The sequence below is a fragment of the Aquila chrysaetos genome, chromosome 13, assembly GCF_900496995.4.
Source record: "Aquila chrysaetos chrysaetos chromosome 13, bAquChr1.4, whole genome shotgun sequence".
Lineage (NCBI taxonomy): Eukaryota > Metazoa > Chordata > Aves > Accipitriformes > Accipitridae > Aquila > Aquila chrysaetos.
Genome location: NC_044016.1, coordinates 31,508,192 through 31,529,592, shown reverse-complemented (window position 1 = coordinate 31,529,592; position 21,401 = coordinate 31,508,192). Strand labels below are relative to the sequence as shown.

Genomic DNA, 21,401 nt, shown 5'->3' with positions numbered 1-21,401 from the left:
TAAAGTATTAAAAGGGTTCTGGGTTTTGCACTTGGGGTTTTACAGTTTATGGGTAAAATAATTAGCTTTGCTTTCAAAAATTTTTAGCAGCAACTTATTCCCTTAGTGGGAGTCACAGATGGTCAGTACTGATGAAAACAAGACACACACACCCTTATTTAAGTATCAAGCATCAACCATCTTTTGAAATTTCCTTTTAATATCTTCTGTTCACCTCGTCCCAAAAGCCTCAGTCAAACCAAAAGCAAATGAAAACGGTCCCCTCTCTTTCCATCTACAATAACACAGATTCTACACTAACCTAGCTATATAGAAGTGATGTGCCTACAGCTGAGTTTGATTCTCTAACTGGTACCTAGAGAAGAAGCCTCGTGTCTTCAAAATGCTCTAGTTAAATGTTAAAATCTGTACTTCCTACTCAATATTGTTCCAATAACGTAAAGCTGTCTGTGGGATTAGTGGTAGCTTCCTGCCTTTCCATGACTCCCCTCAACTTCATTCCTATGAAATAATAAATGTGTTGACCCCCCAAAAAAGATGTGTGAGAGAATTTTGTTAAGATCTGGCCCCAGTGTACAAAACTCAGCTCCCCTCAGAAGGTTTCCACAAATCTCATCATATTCAGAAACAAATACAAAGCCTCTTTAAACAACTTGGCTTTGTCTGAGTAATTTCTTTATAGGTAAGTACATATTCACTCACTGATACAAGTCAAAATCAAACAAAATAAAACTCTTCAAACTAATCAGACCCTTTCCCCTAAAAGATGGAAAAATCAATCACTGTAATTTTCAGTTTTGAATTGTCTTGAGGTGCTCAGATACATCAGTGGCACTGATACAAGAAGTGTGGTAAGCGTACAGCACTTTTCACTGGTCCGGCCAAGTCCTGATTTGGCCAATACAATTTTCACTTTGTGCCTCAAACCGCTGTTCTGCAGCTGCAATAAATTACTCCGAGCCTCGTTACATGTTAATAGGGGGTGAAGAGCTCATGCACTGCCCAGACCACAGGACTCAAAGGGCCCACCTTAATCACTGAATCCAGCCCCTAATGTTGCAGACCACTCATTCACCCCTTGCAAAAATTACCTCCATCTGCAAAGGGAAGTGTCTCCCTGTCTCTAGTACTCTTTTGGGAGCCCATTAGATCCCAGTTACCAAGAGCTTTCAAATCCTACTGGGTAGAAGGAGCAGAAGCTCTTTAGTCAATCTTTTCAATATTCTGTGTTTATGTCCTTGTCAAACTGAATGAGTGGCAGCTAAAATATGACACAAGCAACCAATTCGTAAACCCCAAGATCAGATGTAGCAAGTAACGACAATGCACGCTCATCATCACTTCACTATGAGAGTTACCTGCCACATCCCAAATGGTAACATTTAATCAGGCTAGTATAAAATATATTAATGCACCCTGACTTCTAGTGCCAAAGCCTTCACAGATTTAGTTGCTAACACTAGCTAGCAAGACAAAAAGGCTGACAACTGGGAGTTTTACTGTTTCGGGTTTTTTTTTCACAGCTTTGTTACTGTATGTCTGTACAACAAATGCAACATGACACCTCATCTGTAACGTACTGATAATTGTTTAAATACGTTTTCAGAAATAACCAAATAACCATGAAATAGTAAAACACCAGAATCAAGATTCAAAGATTAACCTCTCATGCCCTACAACAATTTAAGGATTATCTTCAGAAAGAAAAATACCTCCAGAAATTAAACTAATGAGAGCAAAACCTTTACAAATAACAAGTGTAGAAAATTTTTGAATAGTCTTACTTGTAGTTTTTCTCCCAGAACTTGATCGGTCTTGCATATGATGCGATAAAGATGACGCTACCAAGAAACGGACTCAGTGGTGTAGAAAAGACTGAAGCGGCCAGAGTTTGAAAAAAAAGCATAGCAGAGTCTGAAAATTGCAAGTTAAGGTAACACAAATGATTTCATTATACTTTTAAACCATTGTTGAAGCAGCTCTTTGAACTACTTATTTTAACTTTTTTGTTGTTATTTATTTTACCAAAGAGGTGGTAAGGAAAGGAAAAGAAGGCAGGCAGTGCCAAATTGCCCATTACCAGCATGTAATCGGTGGCTCTTCAATGCTACACAGTTGTAATGGAGGCGACGTGTTTGAACAGAGTACGTTATTAGCAGGGTGACCCTGTCTAATCTCTGCCTGAGGACAGATCCTGAGCATAGGCAGAGCAGTAAGTGCCCTCTTCCAGCTACCTAGTGTACCTTCTATAACAAAAAGTGCCCTTCCAGAGTCTGACACAGAGTTTAAAACATAAACCCCTCAAAAATATCACTTTCTTGGAAATTGTTTGTTCTCTGCACTGGCGTCTTGCTCCCAATGTGTCTGGTATTCTACTCTGTGAGTTTCTGCTTATTTTGGAATGACCTAGTATGTGGAGAAACAGCTATGCCTCTATAACCCAGCCTGCTGACTTAAAATCATGCTTTCATGTTAATTCTTACTGACAATTTAATAGTCCATGCTGACCAAAAGGTAAAAAATGTTCAGCATTTCATACTTTTTGAAAAATACATTAAATGAGAAGGTGAGGACAGAGGAATACTAAATATCACACATAAACATCATAATGAATGCCTAAATCCATAACTTATTTAAATGTAAAGTCATATTTGACATTGCCAGAAAGCAAGTTAGGAGATGCATAAGGATACTGAAAAAGGTGCAAGTTATAAGGAACGTGATTAAAAAAACCAAGTGAATGAAATGTAAGGCTTTAATTCTTCATTAATTCATACCACATCCATGAAATCTCAGGAAAAAGGTTTCCAATTTGGTGTAAGAGACCAGTTGTCCTTCCTTACACCTCTCTTGGGAGGAAGGTGCTAAGTAAGGAAGCCATGAACTAAGGAGGCACTATCAAAGTAGAGCAATCAAGTGCAGCTCAAACTAAAAATTAAGGTCAAATCACCCAATAACCACAGTCTTTTAGCTTACCCTCTCATAGTAATATCCTGCATGTGAGTCCCACAGTCTCTGAGACTTCACAAAAAACATTTTAACGCATGTAGCATCATTTGTGGCACAGTATTTCCACAAAAAGGCTAGCTAGCCATGATTTCAAAGCAATTTGCAAAATCTACAAACAAATATTTGCCAAAAGATATCTTTCAAATCCCTCAAACTTATTAAAAGAGAGTTGTCTGGAACAGTGTCTTTGTGCATTAGAGAGATTGGAAAATGAGCTGCCCTCAGAGTCTACAGTTCAAAAAGCAACAGAGAGCACAGAGCAGGAGGCAAGTGCATCAAAAAAGTTACTGTCACATTACACTGCAGTCATAACCAGCCTTGGCTGTGAAAGATGAACAAGTATTTACAAGTGTCAGATAAAGGAAGGAGGCATGGGAGCTGAAGAGACAAAAAGAGAACAAGGACAGATAAGGACAGCAAATCAAGTTTTATAAAGACAGTTCTAATGTCATGATTGATTTAAAAATTGCCACCATCATGAATGAAGACATTTAGGACTCCACTGTGAACTGTTTGTGTCTAAGACATAATCAGTAGCAACAGTTTTATTTTTGCTAAAAGACATAGTGCTCTACCAAATGTAGGTAGGAAGACATTTCCCATTTGACTTGTGAAGAGTAATTTTAACTGTTTCATATATGTAAGCATGTCATGAAAGCAAGTAACAGCACCTGACTCCCTTACATATAGTTGATGTGTACAGTGGGCAATTATCTGTCAGCAAGGGTTTTTTATTTGTTCATATCCAATTTTCTTTTATTAGGTATTTTTTTTTTATACCAATGCTTTAATTATGTCTAAGTAAAAAATATAAAAGAAGTACCAAAAACTTACAGGCATACTTTCTTACGCTATGTCCCAAGCCCGGTTTCCTGTGTACCATCTTTGTTAGGTTATACTGTGTAGAAGCAGAAGTTGTTTCTTTGTGAATAATGGATTTTCTTTTTAAGATGGCCAAAATAAAATTTTGAGAAAAAACAACTAAAAACTTTTCAACATGAAATAAAACATTGTATCTGAGGATTAATTCTTATAATTTAAAATCTGTTTAAATTCAAATCAGCTTCAAAAAAAGTAACTGAAAGACTGACATTTTAAAAATCTTCCATCCCCTTCTTTTAACACAAAACTATGCAGTAAGGCCAGCCCAAATCCTCTGTTTCTCAAAACCCACATTTTAAAATTGCAATTACTATAGGCCAAACATGTTTGGTCACTTCCAGGTACACGATCACCTAGAGGATGGGAGAACTGAGTGTCACAGGGCTTCCTTTTCTGATGTTAGAGCTGTAACCCTGAAAGAACCAAAGCAGAAACTCTCATAAACAGCATAATCTGAACTACAAAATCCTTTCTTCCCTAATCTCACTATTCATTTATTAGATAAAATCCTCCTTTGACTACAAACTACACTGACTTTCTCACTCTGCTGATAATTAAACATGTAAATTTGTCTTACCCCTTTAAACACTGGGAAGTGAAGTCGCAGATCTCCTCCAGCCAGAAGACCATTCCCGTTCCTGGTCTTTCAGGATTAGGAAGGACTTTGAGGAGTCACTTAGTCCATCTAGCAGTCACAAGGCAGGATCAGCTAAACCTATATGACTCCTGACAGACGTTCGTCTAAACACCTGAAGATCTCTAATGGTGGAGCTCCACAACCTCCACCAGGCAAAGCTCCACATGTGTTACCCTTCATACCCTGCACGCCGGAATCAAATGCATTAAAGCATCCAGAACTACTCATATCACTGAGCTCTATGGCAAAAGTTCACCCAGGCACTTCAAAATTTAAAAATTTATGTCCCATTTGCAGATGTGATTTAGGCAATTAAGAGCCACAGATAATTAACTCTGCAAAGAAATGGCAAGCTTAGTACATCTGCAAACTGCAACGTGCATTCATCATTACTGTTTGCAGGGTTATGGTAACAACAAATAAAAATACCATGCAAAAAGACAGAGTTGTTGTTGTTGTTGTGGGAATAGTAATTTGGGCGTTTAACCAGTATCTTAACTGTAACATTGCCTTAAAGATAGATTTCCATTTACAAAGCACACTATAAATATAAATAATAGAAAGCTAGTCTAGATCGCTTTAGCAATAACTGTGTAAACAGACTAAACCCCGCTTAGTTAACTACTTTCCATTTTGCAAAGTTTAATTGGCACTTTTATCAAGAGTAAAGTTATCACTGCACAAAATATTTGTGACCAAAGGGAAACTCATTGAAATATAATCATAGTTCTTAAATGTTTTGCTAAATAAAACTATGCACATTTCTCCTGCAATTCACACCTACAACAGAGATGAAAATAATTTTTTGTTGTGAAATTCTGGAAGAATTTGCTACAAATCACTCAAAATGCTCAGACAGATCACTGTTTTTATAATACTTTCCTTTCATAAATAGACAATCTAAAGCTTTCCCTCTGGGAGTTATTCTGTCTGCATTTCCCTCTGTCCAAGACTCCCATTTATTCTTCCTATCTAGAAGCATAACCATTGTTAATCAATGTTGCATATGATTCAATATATCACAGCAAAAAGCAGAGGGAAGAAATCACTCAAGTGGGGGAAAAAACACTGTGGGATGAAAGGGACAATGACTTAAGTGTGTATATCTAATAAACAGTACAAAGTAAACTCTTTGGTAGGTCAGAACTAAAACCACTTCACCAACTCTTCTTCCACAACTTTGGTTGGGAGGGAAGGAAGGAAGAAATGAAAAGTTAGTCTCTGAAAATGCTTTAGATGTCAGTGAAGTTAAATTTGTTCAGTTAAAGTGTTTTATTTCATTTTTTTTATCTTTTTCCTGTATTAAATCAAGTTTGTAACTGAATTAGACTTTAAGCTGAAAATTTTTGTTCCAAAAATCCAATATATATTTTTTAACCCTACAGACATTTGGAGGTCATTGAACTGTGTGTTTTACTCTCCATATCCACAAAACTAACATTCACAGGCCTGGAACAGGCACTGAAACAGACTGTTTCTAAAGGACTGCTTTGGTGTTGATGAATTTATGTTGTTACTCATAAAACAGAGCAGAAATGTTAAAAAGGAGAATGTTTCTCAGGACCACAATGAAAAATGTACATTAAAATGTTAAAATCCAGCTGCTTCTGAAATAGGGGGGTGGGAGGGAATCAGGACAGTTGCAACAGAAATTGGCTCGTTGAAATGAATTTGTATCTGAGATACCAACTAGAAGCAACTGAGAACGTAACCTGTATTTTAGAGCTCAGTCAGCCATACACCCAGCACTTTACAAAACTAGCTTCTGCATACATAAAAGTCCACCCAAGTTGGAGCTAAGATGTCAGTCACAATGTTTCTTTCTGGATGCATCAAAAGTCAGTGCTGAGGACTGTGGAAGTGATCTGCAGAATGTGGCTGGGTAGGAAGTGAACAGGCATAAACAGACCAGTTTGAGTCAGAGTTCAGTTTCCCAGTTTCAGATCCATGCAGCCAAGAAAGACAGAAAACTGTATTTCTCAGGAGATGCTCCAAGCATTTTCACATTTGAAAATAAGTTACCTAGGAATTTCACACCTTCTTCAAACACTGTAAATAAATTACATACATGAAGAGGAATTTAAGAATAAACAAAACCAATATATATATATAAAGGATATGAGGTATTGCAAAGAGCTGAGCAAAAACATGGAACGATGATCCCCAGGCAATCTGCCAGGGAGCAATGTATGTCATGATGAACTGCAACTTCTGCAGTAGATCCCACAGCTGAAAAAAAGAAAGGAAAAAGAAAAACATGGAGACTTTTTAGGCACTGAGATAGTTCCAATACTAATATCTGAAAGCGACACTTTTTAGACCTGTGCCCTGGAATGAATGTGAGATAAATTATATTGTATTATTAGCTTTCATGGGCATTAAGGCCTTACTTTAGTAAGGCACAAAAGTATATTCTTCATTTGAAATTCAAACTTGCAATGAGGTACGTTTTTAACCACCATACTGAGGTACCTCCCAGATCACCTTTCGTCAAAAGTATGTCTGCTTTAATTAGAAAGTGGAAAAACAGGTTCTGATATTCGCTGTGTATATCACACCACCAGTCAGACGGTTACAGGGGAAAAGACTCCAGGAGAACGTGGATATAGAGAACAGAGGAGGCTCTATGTGCAACACATGTGGCTCTGCACATGGAAGTCAGACTTATTACTCAAGAACAGAACACTTTCATTTGTTGAATCAATGGGAGAAGCTATTACTATGTAAGCATATGCTTGGCATAAACCATGAATGGTAGCTGCATTCTCAAGGTCAAACCACCCTACCATAAAAACGTTGCATTAATATGAATTTTTATTGTTGTGTGGTACAAACTGAAAAACACAATTTACTTTTGCTTCCTGTAAAATATGCTTGGTGCTGCAACTAGCAGTTTCTGGTTCAAGAATGATGTGTACTTATTCCCTAGGATACTTTTTTTTCCTGCCAGCTCTCTTGGCAACAGGCCAAACCAGATCTTATGTCTCATCTGCATTGGGCCATCAGATTCATATTGCAGAGTAGGTTCCTGACAAACTGTCAGGAAGGATTTGGCCATCAATAGACATTAGTGCTCAAAACACACACAAGCTGACAGTGAAACAGGACTATATGCACTATTTCATGCTCAAATAGCAAATATACATTGCATTTCCTATAGTAAATTTTTTATTTGAGTTAATGAAAAACAAGACTTTGCCAATATCTTGAAAGACATTGAGGCTATATCAGTACTTGAATATTAAATGCTTCCAAGGAACGTTCCCAGGCACTGGTATTGTGTACATTGTTAAATTGTTAGAGAGGTCCCTGTGAAGATTTTGGTCTGGCCCAGCTAGCACTCTTTCAAGCAACCCCCAGGCATCCTTTCAAATGAAAACGCTCCACGGTCCACTTCCAGGTGGCAGTTCCCTACCTTCACCCTGCGTACAGACTGGGAGAGTTTATTAGCACAGACACAAGCTTTCCCATGAGAGCTGGCCTCAGGGACAGAGCATGGTCCTAGGCGCACTTCATTTACAGTATGTTGACAGAGAGGATGCACCTACACTGGCTAACTCATTTCATCTGTCCTTAAGTTACCACCCCCAAAGTAACACTTGGCCATCTGTATCCCCATTGGCAATGCACTTACAAGATGTTTCATTGAGCTTCTCTATGAATTGTTGTAAGTAATTGCATATGAATTGGGAGGGAGGTAAGAATGACTAATAGCATTAATGTGTTTTGGTCTTTGTGCTACCAAGCACCACAGAAGCAGCCACTAACTCCAGTAACAACTGATAAACCTTCCAGCTGAGATGCAAGCAGTGCTTCACAGGCTTTCTGTGCTTCGGCATGACTCAAATTAGGAGCAATATGCAAAATACAGATTATGTTAACTTTGCACAGGCATACTATTTAAAACCAGCAAAGCCCTGAGAAAAACAAGCTGTTACCATCTCTTCAAGGCACAGCATGGTTAACCCTACTCAGTTGAAGTATGAGAAATTCCTATCTTGCCAACTTTGGTTTCTCTCAAAAGCACCACCCGTGACTTGAAAACTACAACATTAGATAAAGTAGGCAAGTAAAACTGAACAGAAAATAGAATTGACTTTTATTTGTTTGAACCCCGTTTAGCAGGTTGTGGGGTTGCTTTGTTTTCCTTAATTTTTATTTATCTGATATGTCTGAATGAACAGCTGGGAGAAAAATTGTATCTGCTAAAAGATTTACGGTGAAGGGCTGAAAAAGCTAATGACTCACATCTGAAACCTCAAAAATTCAAAACTGCAGGACAACCCAGCAAAGTTCCGCCTGTTAGAGATTGAAATCACAAAGCCATAAATCACCCCAGCTGTGCTCAAAGCTCAGGGTTCATCAAAAGGTTTTCAAACCTCAAATAAAATTCAGGTTTTGCATTTGCTAGGAAACCAAACCCAGGAGGAGACCCTTCTGGCTTCTCGTTCCATTACATTGTTTTAATCATTCTTTAATATTTACACATTCTTGCAAAACAGGCCATAGACCCCAAGTCCCTGTTGCTTCTAACAAGTCCTTCTACTTCTACATTCACCACTGCTTGATCTTGCTGTTGTTTCTTTCAATGCTTGCCTCTCGGCTAATGTTTCTAGAAGACAGGCAATGGAGCTCATTTCCATTCGTAAAAACATGAACGCAAGAAGAATGCTGTAGTGAACCTCTTGGTTTTTGAGAGCCTTATGAGACTGCACCTAAAGGCCTGCAAATGTGTGATTTTCAAGCTTCTGCTTTCATTAAGAGTTGTCAAGTGCCTCTGTTACCTCTTAAATTACTGCTTCCAGGGCATATTCTGCAAAACACCTTAAGGGTAACGTGCCATTAGCATTTTACATATCTAACTGTAATTGCTAAAGGTGATGTCACCTAGCAACTATAATATAGAGAGTTAGGAAGGGGGGACTTGACTTTACATTTTCTCTTTTTCATTTTGCTAGAACCATCTGAAAAAATATTTCTCTTTGTCAGTTCTACCCAATTTACAATATGCTTTCTCCTACATGTGGTATAGGAACTCCAAGGCTTCAGAAAGTGCTATTGCTTTTCCCGCAGAAAGAAACTGAAGCTGCTAAAAAATTGCCTTCATAAATAGGAGGAAGCTGATCCTCAGAAACAGTCATTCTGTTATTTCAACTACAACTAACTGCATTTCAGTCTTCAATAATCATAAGACACTAGCTAAAGAGAAAAACCTTCAACATCTTTTTTAAATTGTCAGAAACAATATAGGATTAGAAAGGGTTAGGAAAGCCAAAGCCCATCTGGAGTTGAATCCGGTGAGGAAAGTAAAAAGCAACAGAATGACTTCTACAGGTCTATCGGCAGCAAAAGACAGACTGGGGAAAAAAAACCATGGACCCGCTGCTGAATGGGGCAGGGGACCTGGTGACCAAGGGCATGGAGAAGGCTGAGGTACTCAATGCCTTCTTGGCCTTGGTCTTCACTGGTAAGCCTTCAGGAATCGCAGGCACCCAAGACCTGTGGGAGAGCATGGAGAAATGAAGACACCCAAAGTAGTGAAGGATTAATGAAGGGTACATTTAAACAAACTAGAGAAAAACACCTCCATGGGACCTGATGGGACACCTCAGCCCTTCTGTGATTCTGTGAAATACGCAGTGTATCCTCAGTAAAGTTTTGTTTGAATGAGGGTAATAACTTGCTCCTGGGGGTGTGAGGAACATTTTTTTAGCAGTGCTAGATACAAAGGGGGAACCTTCCCATCTAAAGTGAAAGTGTAACAAAACAAGCGAACAAACAAACAATTCTGTGCTGAGTTTTCACCCTCTGTTTATAACAATCTCCTTAAACGTGTAAAAGATTAATTTTTCATGAAGACTTCTGCATCCCAGTTTAGGATGATTTATAAAAGAATATTTTTATTAAGTCTTCTTAGATCTTCAATGTTTTCTACAGTTCACTAAGCAGAAAAATGATATATTATTTAGGGGACATAAAGTTCGAATATTCCTAGATATCTTTACTCATGTGACAGTTTTGCACAGTAAACAGTTTTTAAGCCTTTGATAAAGAGTTCAAATTATCAGTATATTCAGTAAATTTCATCTAGCACATTCCCACTACTGTTAAGTGAAAGTTCAGAACATTCATTCATCTTTCATATTTATTTTATGTGGACACACATTTTTATCATCTTAATCATCCTTAAGTATTCTATGATTCCTGAAGCCTCTACAGACCTCTGGCGCATAAGCTAGTATCCTATACCTCTATAAACAAAGCAAAGGCAAAGACTTATCTGAAATAGGATTTCTTTTAAATCTGGTTATTCTTACTTAGCCAAATTTAAGTAACATTACAAACTAGAAGTTAATGGAAATTAGTTAACATACATTAAAAAAAAAAAAGATTTTGGAAGTCTGAATCATCACTAAAATGTGATCTTTTCTCACTTTGGTAGATTTCAATAAACTAGGCAGAGATTAACACCTGAATTTAAATGACACTGAATGTGAGATGGAGACTATGCAATGCTTTCAGCTTTTGGCAGCCTTTCTATCTGTTTAGCATCTGTTGGGACTCTGTGTGGGCAGACTCCTTGGCAATAGTGGGACTAAATAATGCATAAACATTAACATTTTTTTGCTAAGCTTGAATTTTCCTGTGTTTTAAAAAAGTGTATGTACAAATTGGTTTTAAACAAAAATAACTGTCATATACATATGGCTATATGCTCTACGTGCAACACAAAATTGAGAGATTAAAAAAGTTAAATGCAGAAAGCAATTATTTCCTGCTTTGAACAGGTATTTCTTTATATTCCTGTTTAGATCCTGAGAACTTGAGACAGATTTGAACTCAGGCTCTCAGATGCTAGGGCGGGTAGTTAGTTTCTCCTGTTAAGCTAATTCTGGTCAATTGGTAGGTCCAAGTCTTGGACTGAAATTCTAATACCTAGTGGTAATTTTTTTTTTTTTTTTTGGTATGTCAATAAAAATTAAGATACATTAAGAAGGAAAAGTTGTGAGCATGTATATGTTTATGGATATGAAATTAAACTTAGGTGGAATTATTTTATTCTAGTTCATGGCTTTGTTTTGCAAATCATTGACTTTCTGTTTTTTATTTAATGCCATTTAAAACAAACTTCACCTATGAAATCCTACAAAACAAGATTTACTGGAAATATTAATGGTCTTTAATGTTTATGTCTTAAGTCATTGTGACATTCTATTGGTGTATTTGAACAGCACTATGTTTGAATCTACAACAAATACTTTCCAGGCTGTCTTTATTTGCATCCGCTTACAGACATTTCAAGCCTTTTTATTGTGGGATTTGAAGATCATTGTCTAATGCAACATATGTAAGAGGATCAAAATACAATCAGTCCAAGGCTCTGATATCAAACCTCGGAGGAATATATTCCTGAAACACAGTGTTCAGCACTTAACATTGACAGTGTACAAAACAGGCATGTTTTAAACAGTTTGAGTAACAAGACTTGGAAGCCTTACATTTGAAGTTAAATGTTAACCATCAGGCAGAAGCAAGTATGATGAGGATTATGACAATAAGATGATGATAAAACCTAACAGCCCTAGATCTGCTCATGGCAGATGCTGCTTCTTCCTACACTGTCAGCTGACAGCAAAAGCCCAGGGAAGGAGCGTGTGGTACTGTCAGAAACCAACTCCCCTATCTCTGGAGGTGGGCAAAAAGGACAAGATCAGAGCTAATCAGCTTAATTTGCAGAAGGCCAGACAAGTGAAATAAATCAGCTGGGAGCTGCACTGATCCAGCCTCTTCTGCAAAGCCTTCATAGGCATGGCTCCCGCCAGGACTGTATCCTCCCAGAAATCTCCTTTACTAAAAGTGGACATAAAAAACGCACAGAGTAAGTTGTGTGCTGAAGCGCCAGATACCCAAGATTTCTCTTTCAGTGCCTGCATCAACAGATCCAGTACATACCTCTACCAGCATGGATGTACATGAATAGTCCTCAGTGCGCAGTGAGCCAGACTGACCCAGGGAGCGGGTGTATGTCACCCTGCACCCCTGAGTACATTGGTCCCATTCTAAAGGAAAAAAAAAAAACCAAAAAGAGAGAGAAAATGCAATTTGGGAATAGCATCAGGAATGAAGTCTGACAAAGAGGTCAGTGACAGAAGACTGAATGAAAAATCAATTAAACCATTTCTCCAATATTAAAAGGAAACATGAACTGTACAGTGCTCAAGAGAGTTAAGGAGTCTATGGAAAATACCACTGGGATTATCCTGTCAAATATCAGATGTAGCCTTGGGTATTTTACTCAGCAGAAAGTGTCTTAACAAGGTTTATATGCCAGATATCAAAAGTTGAGGAAACAGCTGTGAGCCAAGAGGGTGCAGCTGATTAAGACATTGGATTTCAGTATGCACGAATGGCAAGAAATGGATTAAAATATAAATTAACAACTTAGTGCCAGAAGCTTTGAAGTGAAACATCAGATTTAGAGAAGGATGAAAAATCAGAAGGGGAGACGAAAAAGACTGAGGCTCTTGACTTATAAGTAGCACCTAAATCAATCAATGGGCGATGCCAACTAACAAAGAGTTTTATTGCCACAAAGGCAATAAAAAGATTCAATAGGTTAATTACTTGACTTCAACAAAGCACCAAGAAGGTCAATGCACTTGGTAACACTTTCTCATAAAATGAAGGAAATAAGATGACATGCATAATTTCTTGTCCGTCCAAGGGATTGTGTTGTAGATGTTGAAAGTTAAGCCTGATCAGCACAGGTCTGGCAGGTTGTTACAAACTGGCTGTCTTAGCTGGAGTTACTTTGACATAAAGATCATCTTTCATAAATGTGTGACATTGGATACTATGGGCAGAAAGAAGTATACAGAAAAATTCTTAAAAAAAAATAAATGTGGATTCCTTATTAGATGGAAAATGTATTCTGGGAAAGAAGAAAAAATATCAGATAGGGAAATTGTATTCTTAAGTGAGCTCAGCAGGGGTAAGAGTACTTAGGCAAATGAATTCAGTGTTAATGAAGGCAAATTTAACAAGCTCTGGTTCTTTGATTATTTTGCCTTATGCATGAAGACAAATTCAGAACCCTCAGAGGACTTGACTATAAGAAAATATAAGGTGATTTCATATTTTAGTATTGCTAATTAGTTCATCCACACACACAAATTAAGAGGCCATTAAACTGCCTGCCAGTAACATACAAGACACTGAAAGAGATAGGAAGTTGTAGTCCTATGCATTAGAGGGTTAATGACAGTGGGTCTTATCATTCCCATCCGGATCTGTGTAGTAGATGAGTGTGTAAGCTAGGGATGGCTCTTTCTTTAGGGCTTAAAGGAAGCTACACTGATTTGTCAAGAACACACGTTCCAAAGTACCGGTATCATTTCTCAGTTGTGCTCTACAGATGAAAGAGTTGCTGGTAAAAGAGCCAGTTTACCACAGTTTGGCATACAGGAATCTCCAACACGCTGCTGGTTGCTCCCAGTAGTGAACAGACTGCCAAAAAAAACCCACCAGTTTTTTCTAGTAGCCAAGAGCACACTACAGCCAGAAGCATCCACATTTGCACTACCAAGTTTTTTTGCTGTCTTTGCTCCTTCAGCTCAACATCAGCTCCACTTGAGGTTCCAGAAGCACTTCAGGGAGACACTATGATCCCTCTCCACCAGCAAGATTTACAGGATGCCCATGGCACTGGATGAAATGGAAAGCCACATCGTTAAGAGAACACAGCAAAAGAGCTGGGAGAAACCTTGCCCTGAGCATCTTTGTTAACACTCAGCCAGTTCCAAACCAGTATCCTTGCTGTTTGAATGATTTGCATTGGTTTCTACTTCACACTTAATAATGCCTGTTCATTCTTGACTCGAACAGTTGTTACTCCAGACATCCTTTAAAAGGAGCTCACACATCTGCCAAGGAGGGCAGTGCTGGGCACATTGCTTTTTCCTTTTTTTTTTTTTGATCACAGTGAAGAAAGATGGACTAGATGAGCTATAACATGCACTTAACTGTCCATGTGCTCTCCCTCTCATGTGTGTTGCGTGTGTTCAGAGTTTTTGCTTGGTTAAGTATTATGTCAGTAGACATCAGAAGGGTGGAAGAAAGGCCCATCTTTTCATCATTCCCAAATAGTTTATTCAAACTGGTTAATATTCCCACATTTTTTACCCTATTACAGAAAAAGTCTCGGGGTTTCTCCTACTGTTAAAAGTCTAGAAAGAAATCTCCTAAGTCCTGTTACATATTCCATCTTTGCTATGCCTATGAAGAATATATTCTCAGTTACTTGTGGTATTCCATTTTCAACTAATATGAACATTCTTATTAACCTTTGCACTGACATCATCTTCTAAAAAGTCCAGGGAGAACAACTGGCTCATTTGAAAAGTTTATACAGTCATGTAGACCAAGAAGACTGTCTTGATTATCCAGTTTGAATTCCTGTAGAGCATACATCAGAGCATTACACCCACAATTTCTGAATGGCAACCACATATTTTTAAGAAGCGATTCAGCTCTGATTTAAAGAATATAGACAAGAGTTTTAGACAGAAGAATCCCAGGCTGTAGCCAAGGACACAAACTGGGCTGGCTACAGCAAAAGTCTTACCATAAGAAAGATGGAGAACTCCTGTTCCACTTGAACTGAAAGCTGCAATCATTCTTAAAAATAAATAAGAAAGTCTTTCCTAAACATTTATCTTGGTCCCTTCCCAAGGCAATTTGAAAGACAAAACAGAACACTCTGCATATGCCTAATCAACTTTTAGCATTAAGTTTTCACATTCTGCAACTTGTCAAAATGTAAACAGCTAATGATTTTTAAAAAAGAAGTGAATTAACTGTGTCACATTAATAAGTCCTACAATGTCAAAAGGACCAAAAAATCCAGGTTGATTAAAAAAATCCTCAGGGATAGAACTGAATAGACTCTCTTGTTCTCTGTGTTACCCCAGTGTGGGTGGCTTGGCTATTTGCAAACAGAGATAAAAATCTGTGAGCAGCAATTCGGACTTCCATGCCTCAACTTGTTTAGGGAGCCACATGCTCATTTGGAGCTTCTGATTTGACTAAATTACATTAAATCAACAGCACAATGGGGAAAACGAGGGAAGTACAATCAGTGAGATATTAAGAAACATTCCACCCAACATTATTAGCAAAGTTTTATTTAACATAATCTGCTTCACTGCACACTAGTGCAGTTGTGAATGTCTGTTGAATTTAGATGCCTTCTTCCCCAGTGCCTGGCAGAAAAAAATAAATGCTTACTAGCACAGTGCTTTGAGAGCATGCAAATATTTTTTTGTGGGGTAACCATGCTTAAAAATTACCATCACTATGACTAAGGCACAGCACTTCTAGTGTTCCCGAATTCAGAGGGTGGCAAGTTTACGTTTTCAATGAGTAAGCAGAAATCAGCCATGACTGTGTAATAAGTTCTGCATAGCCAAAGGTGATGGTAACAGAGACTATTTCAGTTTTGGTTTTCCTTTTTAAAAGTAGTTGCAAACATAAAAATGACTGAACTACAGACCGACAGCAGCTGTGAAGACCCATAACGCTTTTAGGAACTGAGGTGGATGCAGCTTGCTTAGGGCCTATAGTATGGAATAAACACACATCATCTTTATCCTCAAGTGACCATATCCTTTACTAAAGGTCCACAATATTGAGCTAATTAAAGCTCAGACCTTAATTAGGGTAAAGAAAACTTATGCCCTTTATGATTTGAAATTAATAGGGCTTTAATTGCTATCATCTGCAATGCTATTTTTCAGATTGGCTTTAATGATCATTGTGTAACTGCACATGTGCTTCTGTAATATAAATAATTCAACCGTTTAATTTCAATTTTTTAAAATGGAACAGGGACAAGTCCACTTGATGAACTAATGACCTGCAAAATTTCACATATTATCAGATATGAAGAAGATGGCAGACCAATGCTAAAACTACATTTTCAAAACATGTCTGTAGTTTCAAAACAAGCTTTCAGTCTAGTAGAGTAGTAGTTATTCTAGCAAGTATCTCTGCTTAATTTGGTATGCATCCTTTGTTATCTCATTTGTACTGCTATCACTAGTCTTTCTACTGTAAACAGTAGCTTCAAACTACCCAAGCAACTCCCCCCCAAAAACCCACTGAAAAACCTTTACATCTCTCTCTTCCAAAAACATGAATAATCCACACCAGTATTTTGTGATATGCTCACAAGGTCAACATTTTCAAAAGAATTAATGAATTGCGAGATTTTCAATTCTGGGGTGCTAATTTTTTGATCCTGTAATGAGCTTTTGAAGAATGAGTTTCAGTACTAAATAAGCCATTATCCAGACATGGGATGTCCACTGATGCACATCACTGACAATCTTCTCTGGAGATAGAAACTCACCCCTTACTCTAGGGAACATGGTAATGCAAGAAATACTGAGAACTGCCACAATGCTACCAACCTCTGCATCACTTTCACTGCTCATCTTTCACTCCAAGGTAAGAAGTTTAAAAAATTACTCTAACCCTATTTTAATTCCTCCCTTCTCCTCCTCCCTTACAGCAGCACAGAAATAAACCAGGAAAAGCATTTAATTTCTGCTTCACACTTTGCCTGAATGACTGGGAACTCCCAACGTAACACCAATGAACTGGGCCTTTCCTTAGGAAGCCTGAAACTTTCCAGGGGAGCAAGGACAGCGGTGTGAGCTGACACTCGTTGTGTAGAAGGGCTAAATATCTCCACGCGCACTGTTGGGCATCTCCACAGCACATGCAGCAGTCAATATGGAACCACGTCTTTCTCCTCTCAGAAATTAAGTGGTACTAGCTGGGTCATACTCACACATATAATAGGAGTATTTTAGAAAAAGAAACCAAACCAACAAGCCTGACAAAAAAAACCCTGAACAACAACAAAACCAAACACCTCACCAGAGTTACCCCTAGACAAACTGTATCATATGTTATGGCAATTGGGGACCAACAAGTTTAAAAATAAAACAAAATACAAAAGAATTGGTAAAAGCTTTAGGCAAGTCTTCAATACTTTCCCATGTTTTATCAAGGTATCAGTTAAACCTGCTTTTTTTTCAGTGAAACAGCATAGATAGCAAATCAAGACAGGATCTGATCTGACTGATGCAGAAAGGATTGTTTTTAAGGTAAATTCAACTAGAGCACACTCCAAGAGTTAACAATGTAAAAGAGAGGAAGGAGCTCTGAGGTTAAGGTTAAGGGCAGCATCACAAGGATAACAGACTGAAAATAGGAAAAGAAAAACGTTAAGGCTGACATTAGGAAAACATTTATTATCATGAGGATGATTAGATAATGGAATAACTTCCCAAAGGAAGTTGTTGAGTCAAACAGTAGAGGCATTCAAAGGAAACCTAGATAAAAACACCAGGCGATTGATCTGGAGGGCAGCCCTGCACTAATGACCCAAGAGGCTCTTTCCAACTCATTGAGGGTTCTCCTCTTGAAAATGACAATTCTGAACTTTCTATAGCAACATGTGAACAAAAAATAAATGCAAAACATTGCAAAAAACAGAGAAGACATTTAACTGGAACCTTGTTTTCAGTTTACAGATTTTTTTCCTCTATAGTACCAATAATCTGTGTCTATACATGCATTGATTAATTCTAAAAAATCCTACCACATATTGATCAGCACAGTGACGCTAAGAAGATAAATCAAGCTATGAAATGTATTTTCCAAAGAAATGACAGGAGCTATAAAACTTGCCTTGTGAAACACAATGGACATCATGAAGAAATCCAGCAAGAAATTTTCTGAAATGTCTCTGTAGTCAAATCGGAAGAAGATTACAGTAAAGCTCAAAGTAACAAACTGATTAATAGGATTACAGAATGAGGAACGGAGGAGTTTCATCCCAGCAACTGTTATCAGGATAATATCACAGCTGTAAGAAAGGCAGAAAGAAAAACCTAATCAAGTCAAAGTCATAAATTATGAAGCTCTGAAATACAAATAGCTGTACCAGATGTATTTTAGATTGCTATGTATATCTAAATCTACGCATCTTATTGATTTCTGATATTAATTCTATGTTCTTTTAATAATCACATTTATTTTACCCATGTGCCACTTCATATTTTTCCCTTATCATTATCACACACTTGTAATCTGTAATAAAGAATGAACTCTGTACTAAAACCAGTAGTATTGACTGTTAAAAACCAAGAATCTAGAAAGGATATTTTTATATAGGTCTTAAAATAAAATTTCAGTTTCAGAAATATCTTGGCACTTCCATTAATACATTACTGTAATTTGAAAAAAATGTCTTGAACCCACTCCAGTTTTTTTTACTACTACGAATTTCACTTGATGACACAGTTTATAATTATTCTCCTCATTTCATTACACACAATGCCAAAATTCTGGATAGAAACACCCATAGACATGAAATGCTTGAAATTCTTACCATTGTTCTCGATCGGAAGGTCATCTTTTCTATATTGTAATTACTTCATCAGATGAAAAGAAATTGTGTTGCATCTATGTGTTGTAAAATACAGGCAGTCTGCATTTTACTCTCCCTTATTATACTCTAGAGGGTGAACTTAAGCTGAGAACTCTAAATAGTAAGTGACCACACAGAGAATCAAGAAGTCCAATCTTTAAAAATTAAAGTGCTTGCTGCTATATCTCCAAGAAGACAACGTTCCTCTTTTAACTCTCCAGAAAACTACACAGTTTTCTGTGTAAGAAAAGAAAATACAATTATATGAGAAGGAAAGATGGAGGTAATGTGCTGGCACCCCTTGAATTTAAAAAACCACTCCAGTCTCTGGATATCTATCTGAACTTACAGACTTGAGGTTGTTCACATTTTTAAATTTTGTTTTTAAGATACTTTACATAATTAGAAAGATGATCTTGCTTGGACAGCAATTTTGATCTCTTGATAATACCACCCATTCTAGGGGTTAGATCCTAGAAAGGTCTCAGACACATAAATTTTTAGATCACCTGGGTAGACAGGCACCCCCCTGAGATGAGACAGTACTGGGCTCCAGACCATGAACACTTGCATGGTTCTGTATTTTATCCAACAACCACTAAAAAACATAGGAACAGCATCAGGAGCAGGAATTGGAACACGATTCCCCACTCCTGTAAGAATTTCCTTACCACCAAAGCAGGAGGGATCAAGAGCAAACCTCCCATAGCCTTTACTTTCCTGGAAAGTGCTTAACAGTTGGACTCCTGTTAAACGAAAGGGGCAACACCACCTTCTCCACCAAGGTTTTTAAAAGGAAGGAAATCAAAGCGGTATTTTGTGAACTCAATCCTGATCACATACTGGGGATGCTGCAAAAACAGCTCTCAGCTCAAAACCTTTGGGTTTCTGGGTTCTAGTCAGTATAAGATAAAAGTGATTTATTCAGAAAGCTCTGGCCATGTTCAGAAGTACATCTCAAGCCTTCTAATGAACCATCAAGTCAAATTCAGGAGTATTTAGTCATATCAGGTACCCTCAGGGTTTTCTGGCAGTTGACCAAGTATGTTTGGATTGCAGTTTTGCACGTCGATGTCCAAGAACCATACTGGATCTATTCCTGAAAAGACAACCCAAACCTAATAGACATGTACAAGTAACACCCTGTTAATTGAGAGCCAGGTGACTTCTCTTAAGTAAATTAAGCAGATTCACTTTTTCGGAGATGCTTTGTTTTTTTGATGCTGGTGAAAATAGATGGGGACCTCAGTGCATAATGAGGGTCTTAAAGTAGGCCACGTATTTGCAAAATACATGGAAGGTTCTCCTCCATCCTGCTGCAGCAAACCAGGAGAATACCTGCTGCCATGACTGACACTTGTCAGGCCAGAAAGCTCTAAAGAGGTTTTCATCATTCTAGAAAGGCTCATAAGTCTGTACATTTCCAGGTTGATTTTATTTTATGTGGCATTTATTCATTATTGTGTATCTTCCTGTAATGCAGATGCAACTTTATTTGAGTGCAGGTCATTCTAAAGGATCACCAGGACATCACTGTTGGAATGAAATGCCAAGCTGACCTTATTTCTCACCTTGTCAAAGCTGTTCTTTTCAATTTGCCCCAGATTTCTGAATAGAAAACCTAGTGACTAAGCTAAATAGATTCTGAAGCCACTAGAAGCCATCTCAGTGTATCCTGTATGAACCAGTTGGATCTCGCATTCTTCAGAAAGAAGAAAATTCTTGCAACATGGAGGAATTTTCACACGGAAAACTTCCAGATCATAGAGCAAAAGGGGGACTTTTTCCTCACTGGATCTGTTAACATGCAGAAAATTTCACCAAAAAATGACATTTTATAAAATAATGATCTCAGGTGTAACAGAAAATAATTTGCTCATTATCCCTCTTCTTTCAAGCTATTGCCACACAAGATGCTTTTCCCAGGGCCTTAACTCCCAGCAGAGAGAAAGCAAGAGAGAGAGAGAAGGGGGGCTTATTTCTGAAGCCTCTGTGGCAGGTAACACTGGGCAAGCTTTTCAGCTTGTCAGCATGGGTCCCATTAATAACCAGCACGTCAGGCTCTGGAAAGCTCAAGCAAACTCCTGACTGTGAAGGAGCTGTTCTGCTGCCTTCCTCAAGAAGGAAACCCCTTCAATCCTTTAAATCACAAAGCAAGATGAAGCTTCTTTGAAAAATACATTCAAATTGAGAAAAACTCCAAAATCAAATGATGCAAAATGTATCATCTCACTTTCAGACACAGAGCAGGAAAGTGCCGCCTTCCCTTCTCTAAGGTACGATGTAGTCTGATCTTTGGGTGGTAAATAACTAAGGAATGTTCCGACAACAGAAAACGGGTATTTATGTATTAAAGCAGAGAAAGTACAACCC

The 21,401-nt window shown here is 37.9% G+C and overlaps 1 protein-coding gene across 2 annotated transcripts in view; it reads right to left on the bottom strand.

Moving 5' to 3' along the window:
• PCNX2 (pecanex 2) overlaps positions 1 to 21,401 on the bottom strand; it is a 157,968-nt gene that overhangs the window by 51,697 nt on the left and 84,870 nt on the right. For both annotated transcript variants that reach the window (XM_030036214.2, XM_030036215.2), the window contains 3 exons: positions 18,287 to 18,464; positions 6,649 to 6,757; positions 1,785 to 1,914 (listed from right to left, as the gene is read on the bottom strand). In XM_030036214.2, coding sequence (XP_029892074.1) covers positions 1,785 to 1,914; positions 6,649 to 6,757; positions 18,287 to 18,464 — 417 coding nt within the window. The remainder of the gene's footprint in view (positions 1 to 1,784; positions 1,915 to 6,648; positions 6,758 to 18,286; positions 18,465 to 21,401) is intronic.